Source organism: Anopheles marshallii, chromosome 2 (genome assembly GCF_943734725.1).
Source record: "Anopheles marshallii chromosome 2, idAnoMarsDA_429_01, whole genome shotgun sequence".
Taxonomy (NCBI): domain Eukaryota; kingdom Metazoa; phylum Arthropoda; class Insecta; order Diptera; family Culicidae; genus Anopheles; species Anopheles marshallii.
Genome location: NC_071326.1, coordinates 44,151,725 through 44,162,500, shown reverse-complemented (window position 1 = coordinate 44,162,500; position 10,776 = coordinate 44,151,725). Strand labels below are relative to the sequence as shown.

General features: G+C 47.0%; 2 protein-coding genes across 2 annotated transcripts in view; both read left to right on the top strand.

Annotated features, from left to right (window-relative positions):
• The window catches only part of LOC128718355 (tropomyosin-2), a 3,578-nt gene extending 3,549 nt beyond the window's left edge, over positions 1–29 (top strand). The window contains exon 5 of the mRNA XM_053811984.1: positions 1–29. This exon is cut by the window's left edge and continues 112 nt beyond it. The gene's annotated coding sequence lies outside the window, so the exon portion shown is untranslated.
• A 3,369-nt stretch (positions 30–3,398) lies between these two features.
• Positions 3,399–10,673, top strand: LOC128707501 (synaptotagmin-4). The gene is made up of 3 exons (XM_053802455.1): positions 3,399–3,438; positions 8,777–9,455; positions 9,995–10,673. Exons 1-3 carry the CDS (start codon positions 3,399–3,401, stop codon positions 10,671–10,673), a joined length of 1,398 nt encoding a protein of 465 aa, XP_053658430.1.
• The last annotated feature ends 103 nt before the right edge of the window (positions 10,674–10,776 follow it).

The following is a 10,776-nucleotide window of genomic DNA, read 5'->3' as shown; positions in this document are numbered from 1 at the left end:
GGCGTCACTGCCTGCCCGTACCAGCTTGCTCCAAAACCTCCCTTCCCCCACTGCTGCCACTCTATCTCTCTCTCACTCTTTCTATCTCCCCGAATCTACCCGATCTTTCCAATTCCCAAGCGCTGCACCAAGATCTCCTCTGCATCCTCAGCCACAGTTACATCCCACAGCGCAAATGCTCTCTCGTTATATATCCTTCGGCCTTCTGAGTACTTCTGCCTACGACAAGCCGTTTTCAGCTCGGTCCAAAAATGGCGGCACCGATAGCTAAAGCTCACTATGTACACACATCGTTAACGTTGGTTGGTGGTGCGGCAAATGGATCGAGCAAACGGTGATGCTAACGGTCGACCTTTAGGTATTTATGTGTAACGCACGTTACATACGATTCTGCTATGCGTTTCGATTTGATTTTTGAAAGTTTTCACACAAACCATTTGATTGACATTTTGTTTTACTTTCGACTCCATATATATTCCATACAAAACATTTTCGTTTCATTCTGTCAAACCCAAACCCCGTGTGGAGGGGAACAGAAACAAATGCGCTTGTTTGACTGTGACACTGTAAAGCTCGTCCGCCATGTCCAGTCCGACACAGTCACATGCTCACCTCCGAATGTGCTCGTCCGCTCCGTTCCGTTGATGTTCCGTTCATGTGTAAATGTGTTTCCATACATCTTGCAACAAATGCACATCCTCGACACAGTTCCCCATTGCAATCTCTGGGACGCCACCGCACGGCTGAGTCCGTGCGGCAGGGATGCCACACAACAAGCTCTCACAGACAATCATGCGTTATCTTTTCTACACACGACTTTTCTATTGTGGCGTAACTGTTCAGCATTCAGCAAAGCATTCCACCTCTGTTGTTGTGTTGTGTTGTATAAACTATGTATCACCATCAGTTGCACTTTCACGTGCGTGCGTGTACACATGTATCAACCAATGTCTGTGTTGTTCCGCCATATCTACGCGACAGCCCCCATTCGCGCCCTGCCCGTATCGTTCTGCCAGGAGTAAGCTCCACATCCGATGCCTGCGTAAACTACTGCTTATAACATCGCGCACTCCTTGCATTCTTATTTTTCTAACCGGATTGTGCCAGCTTTTAACTAACGATTACCCGTCATATGTACGTAAAAACGCATTAACGTTACGTCTGTGTTTAAGTATACGTTTGTGGCTCATACGTGCGTCCCGAAATATGGGGCGGCCTGCAACATCGCATCGGCCGAATCGACAGCGGGACTATATCACGTGTCTGCCACAGGTCGATCGAAAGGGCCCGACAGGCAGGCCCCGGATCTGTGGCTGTGTATTTTAAAGTGTACCTTTTGCGCGTTGGAGTTACATCCATTGACCGAGTGGCCGACCGTTACGAGACCGTGCGATACTAACACCGAGTTTCTCTTCTCCGCAGATGAGCTGGGCGTCAACAAGGACCGGTACAAGTCTTTGGCCGACGAGATGGACTCCACGTTCGCCGAGTTGGCCGGCTACTAAGCTGCTACCTTCATGGCTCGATCGGACGGTCGATCGAAGGGGTGTGCGAAATCAGTTCGGGTGCACTTCGGTACACCGGGACCGGATCGCACCTTCCGAAACACCTGCGCAGAACTCTATTACTACCTACCTACCCGTCAACAGTGCGACCGTTTGAAGGCATTTTGTAACCAACTTTTGCGATCGAAATAATCAAGACGAGCTTAGTAAACAGCCAGGAGCACACCCAAACAAATGTAAAGAGAGAGTGAAAAGGAGAGCGAAAAAGAGAGAGAGAGAGAGTACTTAAGAACATCTAATAACGCGATATTTAACACCACCGTCCCAGATGGCACAGGAGCCTACAGAGAAGAAAAATCAGCCAAGCCCTCGTAAACACCCAAAGAGAGACCATCCTAGAAATGCAAGGTCCCATATGATCATGTTGTTGTTGTTGATGTTGTTGTCATTTGTTGCTAGTCGCCAGGCTTTAATAGGGCCCTGTGTAAAAGAACCTTGCCCACCGGGGGGCGCGCATCGTAGTGTAGTGGGTGGTACTGTGGTGTCCGTCAGCCAACCTCGGTGTTGAGAGTCACCCAATGTCAAACCCGGCTCGGCACTGCTTCCCCGGCAGGAAGCGTACAGAGAGAGAGAAAGAAAGAGAGGTGACACACTGTCTTAGATCCGGGGAAAAAACATATTAACAACACCAAACCAAACAGTTGAAGCATGTGCAATCTTCCAACGTCTACTTTCTCTTGATAAATGTATTATTTATATCTTTTGAATAAAACTATGAGGACGGTAAATAATTTTAAGTAAAACATCCAGAAACCGTGCGTCACTGTAACTGTGTTCTGTGAGGTTTTTCATTTCATTGGGGGATGGGATTTTCTTTTTACTGTCCGCTTGATAAGCACGAGATCTGTGATCACGTTGTCGGATAGGCACGAGCCTTGAAGCCTCAATCAAAAAAGGTGGTTGAAAGTATTCAACCGTACACCGAGTTAAAGTTTTGTTTGAAGTATTCCTTAAGATCTTAAACTGTTGGATCAAAACTGGGAGGAAAACGTTTAATATACCGATGACGTTACAAGCCGCAGGACGAGCCGTTGAAGTTTAACCGTATCCTTTTGACAGTTGAAAGTCTTCCAGAAAAGTTCGGCCGCATATCAGTAGATGGCCTGGCTGGTGTGCCGCTTCAAGGGCGGTTCCGTCTCCTACGTCGTCTACTCTCCAAAATTTAATACCGAATGCCGCGTAAGAGTCAAAAAAATTGGAGCAATTAGTAGGCGACGAAAACAAGCAACAATCAAACCAGTGGGGGACGGAGAGCTTTAAAGCTCCGGACGTCGTTGTTGTGTTTCCAGCGAGAGCGAAGATGTAATGGCGCATGCGTTCCGTTCAGTTCCGCTTGGTTTATCGATTTGCCTGCTCGAATCTTTGCTCACACGTATAGCAAAAGTGCGACATTGCGGTCATACCGATTGGGAGTTCCGTTCAGCAACGCAATCCGTACATCAACCCAGTGTTGTTCCCCCTTTTGTTTTTCACTTTAAATGGTACCACGATGGTGGGTACTGCGTACAGGTGCCACAGTAATTAGTTTCCCGTTTTGCAGCTAAACAGGGCCATCGTTCCGAAAGTGTCCGTTTTGCGTGGTACTCAAAATACCGTGGGACAACTCCTTTGTACGAGTGGGTGGGCGCGCGCGCGTTCATATCCCTGTGTGTGCTGGTGTGTTTGTGTGCACCTGCTGTGTGTGCGTGTGTGTCCGGAAGACATCAAACTTCTGGTCGGATTTTAAGCAAATTGTGTAATCTTTCGTGCATTGTGGTGACGCTGCGGAGTGTGCTTCCTGTCTGAATCCTGCCCCAGTTCGGCAAAACGGTGGAGTCCGGAATTATCAACAAGATGGGCGACCACGGCCCGGACATGAACACGCTGGAAACTGGTAATATAGGGCTACTTCAGTTGTAGGGCATTCTGCCCACGCGGACGGGGAGCGAAAGTTGGAACGAGTGTTCCTGCGGCATTGGTAGGATTTTTGCAGGCATCTTCGTACAGGGCAAGCTTGCTACAGTTTGGTTAGGAGAATGATGAAGAGGCAAGAAGCAATCCAGAGTGGATAAGGTTTTCTTCCCCTTTTTTGTCCAGGAATTCGTGCAAAATATAACCTCACGAGTATGATGTACATACAAAACCGAGCATTTCCGATACGGCTGACATTGCACTCGACGATTATCTCTGATGAAGGTGCCAATGCACCCGACAGCCGGACGCCTGCAGTTGCGTGTTGTCCTGTACCACACCGAAGGTAATTTTCTGGAGCCAATGCGACTGGCAAACAATCCACCAGGTAGTACAGGTGTACATGATTCATCTGATCTATGAGTCATACGGTGCACAAAGGGCAATGTCCCGAATATTTCTCAGTTGCTCCAATAGTTCCTCTGGTGTATACAAGAACATCTAAAACGAAATTACATGCATCCTGTGGGCATCCAACTCTAAATGCAACATTATTGTTCCCACTTACCAGGCATCGATTTTAAACGACCTGCTAGTATGTATTTCGTATCATTAATTGTCGATTGATGTGGATGAATTTGGCAGTTTTTACATGTCCATCCCGGAGTTTAGGCTGTTGTTGGCTATAAGATTAAGTTTCTTGGCATCATTATTGGCAATATTCCAACTGTGTCACAACAACCATTGCATAGGATTGGGATAAGAAGGCTCTAGAGGCGACACTCTAGAAGAATCTATCAAAACTCATTTACCTAAGCAATAACATCTGTACATGTGCTGAATGGATTAAGCAGAAGAGTGGGACATGTACGGTTTAACAACACCCCAGTTATGGGAACAACTGTAGACTGAACCGTGGCTCTCCCATACACACGAGTGCCTAATCAGCACGAAATATGACATTTGAAAAATTCTTCTCGAAGTTACGACTCTCTAAGTAATACCTCGACTGCCACTGCTAGTTTTCGCTACGGAGAAACGATCCGGATGGTGTTTAATAGAAGCCCTATCATCTGTGAAACCAGCACCAGGTTTTTAAGATGTTGTGACACATGATTTGTTGTTAATTAACTGGCATTTCATGAGAAATGTTGCTCCTATCCATAAACTTCATGAACTTTTCACATTGTTAAGGGACATAGAGATTAAACACTGTGCAACATAATGCTTAGAATAAGACGGTAAAACAAGGATTGATGTTGTATATAAAATACTATTACAAAGGGCTTTTTTATAGTTATATTCACATATACAAAAACTATGATAAAATCTACTGGAGGAATTTTTTGAACCGATAGTGCTATACGGTTGTCCAGTGTCATTCTAAACACATGTTCATCACCCATGAGTATCTCTGGCGTGTTTGATTTGCTGAACAATATTGAGCAACATGTACAACTCCTTTTTCCTGTTGCGTGCCTTTTTGCATAAGGTGCTTCAGCTCGCGTGAGTTTGTATTTGTTGTAACAAATATTTATCATTGTGCTATTATCATTGCTACAGCAAAAATTGGAAGCAAGACAAACGAACATAACGATGTAACATAATCCACTCTCGCCGGTTGGATTGATTGAATGTAATGCCATCGGCTGATGTACCGAATCGCCGCGCAACAATCGTACGTTCCCACGCAAAGTTATGAACTACCAACCGCCAGCCAACGAGATTGATTCATGGGCTGCGCTAATTCCACAAAGTGTCAACTATCGCAGGTACTCATAAGATACATTCCGATTGCTGGTCACGTTCGAAATGCGGGACGCGGAATAATCTTACCAGCATTCGGTACAATCCACGTACAACAAAAACCAGAAAAGTGAAGAACATCTTATTTTCATCCACCTCGTTCGCTCGGTGTGGAAACAATTGCTGGAGCTTTCTTATCGATTGGCCCCGTCCAGGCGTGTTGGCATTACTAGCGCAGCAAATGCAATCCGGCCCATTGGGTGGCGGAGATAGGGAGGGTGGGGTCCACATCTTATAACGAAACTGCCAACCGTGAGCATTCCCGCTGTGCCTTAGTGTGTAGCATTGCAACGTCCTTGGTACCCGCACCTCGTTGCTTCGTGCACGTAGTACCACCATCGAGGCATTTTCCTTGAACTTCGATGACACAAAAGCCCTCGTCATTCCGGCATCTTTTACTGCCGCTACGCAAGGATGAGAGCAACCGTTCGGGATGCGCCGAACGACGCAAACAATGTGTGGGGTGGTATTACGAGAAAGCTTCCCTTCCCGGCGTGTGCCTAGTTTTGAGACACGTTGCATTGCATGTCGGATTGTCACTTACACTCGACACGGAAGACGGACTTCCACCAAGACGGTTTTGTCCATTCCACCCCGGACCGGATCTGCCACCACCGCAGGCAAACTAGCAGAAAGGTATTTCGATTGAAGCATCTCGAGAGACGAACGGTGCGGATCTGCAATGAAAATGAATTCAATGAAGATGATGCCGAGGAAGCCATGAGCCCCGTGAGGACACGAGTGGCGACTGGCAACTTATGGGTGTTGTGCACGAACCAAACGTAGTGTTCTTTCGATCCCTTGAGAGCTGTTGACCACCGTCCATCCACGTCCATCCAAAACATAGCCACTGCAGCGACAAACGAGGCACAGTGTAAGGAGTTTATTGGACATTCAGCACAAAAGACCCCGAAATGCGCCATTAGCAAAGACTACTTAGAAGCGTACGCTAAAGGTGGAATTCATTGGTAGAATGCCATTTTGGGAGAGCAACGGTACGTTCCCACCAGTGCAGATCGATTAGTCCACTCTGCTATGCTTACCAACTTAATGGATTAGCGTGTGCAAATATGGTTGAAGCGGGACGCGTCGTACACTCGTTACTGATTGTGATCGTTAGACGAGCCTGATCAACAGAAGAAAAAACTCCACACGAAATAGCATTTCTATTTATATTATTTTTTATTGAAATTCTTATACTTTTGGGACATACTTTGTAGTTCTGCCATACTAGTTAGCCAGGCTTATCCATACTGTTCCAGCAATCACCAATAATCCAATTAAAATGTATTTGCATGAACGAGTAACGAGTTCTGCTATAGCCTGCTCTCTTTGAACGAAGAAAAATGATTTTCTTTCCCTTGCTCAGCATGGAATTTCATAACCTAAAATGAAGGCGTTTTTTGAAGTGTGTTTTGTAGCGATGCGAAGGGATAAAAATACATTTCAAATTCATTGCGTTCTGAATGAGTGTTTTGAAACACGGGACACAATAAAGCTTTCCGATGTCAATTTGTTTTCCTTGTACCTTCACCGGTTCCATTCAGCAAACAGCTTGGGAATTTATTCTTAGCTTTTAGTTTGCAAGTTGTCGAATTTCCTCGAGAAACTTTTCTACAAGTTTACTTATTTATACAAGTTGCGAGCGGTCCGGGGAACTGAATGATGAGCAGTATTCTTCGCCACATTTGGACGTAGAGTGCTGCTCTCGGCTGTAGCCGGTTGAATATTTTATTTCGAAATTCGATTGAGTGAGTGCTGTCGAAAACCGGAGCTTTCGACCGCTTGCGCACCACCACATGCGTTATTTTTTTGTTGTTGTTGAAAGCGCATCGTGACTTGAGGCAACGTTTAAAATATGTGCCGACGGTCGTAGCAAATGGAGTTCTCGCTGTGATGGCAAGGTTTGGGGAAAATGTGTTCTCTTTTTTATATTGCTCCCACGGTGTAAAACGACGAAGCTATGTCGGCAGAAGCAGCATTGGTCGAATGTTTTGCTGAGCTCACAAGAGGTTTAATCCACGGGCGGGTGAAAAGCTGGATAAGCAGACAGAAGGTCGCAAAAGTCGTAAAAATGGAAGCATATTGGGATAACATTTCATTTACTTGCGATTTTGTCTAGAATGGAATTTTCTGCATCGTCTTTGGTGTATTTCTGCACTTACGCCCCATTGCAGGGCTTTGCGCAAGCAGGATCATAAATCAAAATACTTGCGAAATTAAACAATTATTCCAGAAATGTTTAATGCAACATTTTGCCATGGGACAATGTACTACCCATGGCCGGGATGACTGTATAATTTTCAAAGCTTTCTTAAATGCTTTAACTAATTTAAAGTCCACCATTGCTAATGGAACCAATCCAATCGGTCCAATTCGATGCAAAACCATCACCCTTGTTAGCAACGTTCAATTGGTACGAAATTGTGTTTTCCAGATAAAAGTGCCATCAATTAGGTGCTGTTTTATAAGCTGTGTTACAGCTGTAAGAGCCCAGCTGCGGGCTTGCTTAGCAGGATCCCATTATCTAAGCTTACACCGGCGATTGTGGCGATAAGAGAAATTGGATAAAACGGGACAAGATGACCGTAGTTGCGTAATTGCAGCTATGGGTCCTTTTTTTCTACAAATTTTACAACAAGACAAGTAGGCGTTGGATAGACGGTAACCTTCAGTCCTTTGCCCGTTACGCTTTCTATTCCAATGCTCAATAGAGAGGGAATGTCTAAAATGGTGGAATGGTAAATGTTACATTTTGTCGTGGCAATGCTACCCAATTTTTGTTTTCTCTTTTATGCTAAAAAAAGTTTTATATGTAACCCTTATTACATTATCTGAAACTCTAATTTAATTTCACCATAAATTAAATAAACTTTTTGTAACAGAACTCAGTACGCAAACATGCTGAAACGATATCTTTATGAGCTCGCGAATGCCAATATACGAGGGCACATAAAAATATTGATAAAGTGTGGCAAAATTAACCATTTTGAAATAAAGCATATGCCTAAAGCACCACACACACACGCTCGTCTGGTGTGTTCGCATTTCGCTCGGTCTATACCATTGATCCGCTGGTTTCAATTTGACGCACCACTTATCGTCGCTTAGAAAAACCGACCCTCGCTCAATACATAAAGCTCGCGGGTAGCTTTATGATGCCGGCATATCATTTAGGGATCTCGTAATGCCGTAATGATGCCAACGAATCAACCATCGCGTTGAAAATGTGCTTCCAGAACCAAACAATGAAGTAGCGTATGTTGGGCATTCCCCTTCCAATGCAAAAATGAATTGGCTGCCAAGTTTATGATGCTTTTGGGTGTTTTCGCACATTTTACGAGCGTCTTGGCGCCCTGTACCTGCGAGATGAACCATTCCGGTTCCGGCATTCTTGATAGCCGGGACCGTTCCGTTCTGTTCGTGCTTCCGGCGCCCCGATTCTAACTCTTTCGCTTCCCGTCCGGCCAGCGCGCCCCCAGGTTCCGGACATTAACGCGTTCCCGTTCATTCAGATTATGTTGTGCTCATTTCAGTTGTGCCGGCAGTGTTGGGGCTGACGGCGGCCGCTATATTGGCCGTGACGGCATGCTTCTGTGCCCGTCGCTTCCGTCGGCAGAACAAGAAGGCGGGCCACGAAGCTTCATCGCTACCGTTCCAGCCACCGCGGCCACCGAAAGCGGTCCGCTCGCCGAGCGGTCAACCACCACAGTATCTGAAGAAGTCTCCGTCACCGACAAGCATAAAGCCACTGCCGGGCCATCTGCCGGCCCAGTCGCCGACCGAGCAGGCGACGGTGGCGGCAACAACGACCACCAACACCAGCATTGTACCGCCGACCAAGTACACCGAGGAGAACGAGCTGATACCGAAGAATGCGCAATTGGAACCAAAGTCCCCGGACGTGTCGGAACTGGGCGATCCGATGAGCGAGAATGGCGAAGGGATTGAGCACGGCAAGCTCGGTACCATTGTGTTCAAGCTTCGCTTTCTGGCCGATCGAAGTGCGCTAGTGGTGTCGGTGGTGCGGTGCCGTGGACTGCCAGGCAAGAACCATGGCACGGCGGTCGCCGAACTGAGCGCGATGGCGGGCGGTACACTGTGCAATGGAACCGTCAACGGAAAGCAGTCGGCTACCGATCCGTACGTGAAATTGCAACTGTTGCCGGACAAGCAGCACAAGGTGAAAACTAGGTAAGTTTGCACTTCATTGCGGATTTGAATGTCTTATCGAGCCTCGCGTGCGGGCAACATCACAGCGGCCGTTGGTCGGCAAGAATGGAATGGATTACAATTAATTCTGAAGGTCAAGTAATGAAAACAGAGTAATCCGCAAGGGAAAGAAATACGCATGCCTTATGGAACAGCAGGGAATGGAATGGAACCACGACAGTAATAAAACTTTGGCTGACCATTACGCTGCGAATGAAACGTGTAACAGCTGGGATGATAAATATAGCAACAGATGCGAAGAAAGTTTTCCCGGTAACGAGCGGGAATTGAAAAGTAATCCATTTAGAGGGATCCTTTCCCGGCGCTTCTCTTTCCCATCCATGCCGAGCGGTCACAGATGTTTTTTCCAAAAATAAATGCATAATCTTCCTTGCGGGCTGTGCTGACAACGGTACACAATAATTCGCAGGAATTCAAGTGCGAAGTAGTCGCAACGATTGGATATTTTCGCAGCTTTTCGCTCTGTCATTCATTTCCTTGACGGTTCGTTTTTCTTCCAGAGTTTTACGCAACACCCGCAACCCGGTGTACGACGAGGACTTTACCTTCTACGGATTAACGCTGAACGAGCTGACCGGTATGTCGTTGCATTTCGTGGTGCTAAGCTTCGATCGGTACAGCCGGGACGATGTGATCGGGGAGGTTGTGTGCCCGCTCAGCGGCATAGATCTGCAGCAGATCGAGAACCAGCAGGTCGCGCTGAGTCGCGAGATCCAACCGCGCAGCCTGAAGATACGGGCCCAAGGGCGTGGCGAGCTGCTGATCTCACTTTGCTGGCAACCGGCCGCCGCACGATTGACCGTGGTTTTGCTGAAGGCACGCAACCTTCCCCGCATGGACGTGACCGGGTTGGCGGATCCGTACGTGAAGATCTACCTGCTGTACAATGGGCAACGCATCGCCAAGAAGAAGACGCACGTTAAGAAGCGCACCCTGAGCCCGGTGTTTAACGAAAGCTTCGCGTTTGACATACCGACCACCGAAGGTGCCGGTGCCACGCTGGACGGTGTATCGCTCGAGCTGATGCTGCTGGACTGGGACAGGGTGACGAAGAATGAGGTGATTGGACGCCTGGAGCTGGGTGGACCACGTAGCAATGGATCGGCTCTGAACCACTGGAAGGAGGTGTGCAACTCACCGCGTCGTCAAATTGCCGATTGGCACAAGCTGCGCGAATAAGAGGGTTCGCCAGTGGTTGCGGTCTTGTTTCGCTTACGTTCTTCATTCGATGAAGCATGTTTCACCTTTTATAGGTTAACCACCAACTGACTATATGTCCCTT

What these genes read in the sequence shown, in the direction of transcription:
- LOC128707501 (XM_053802455.1), top strand. Translation starts at nt 3,399, where the DNA reads ATGGGCGACCACGGCCCGGACATGAACACGCTGGAAACTG. An exon ending in CATGAACACGCTGGAAACTG is followed by an intron (nt 3,439 to 8,776) that starts GTAATATAGGGC and finishes CCGTTCATTCAG; the next exon opens with ATTATGTTGTGCTCATTTCA. An exon ending in CAGCACAAGGTGAAAACTAG is followed by an intron (nt 9,456 to 9,994) that starts GTAAGTTTGCAC and finishes TTTTTCTTCCAG; the next exon opens with AGTTTTACGCAACACCCGCA.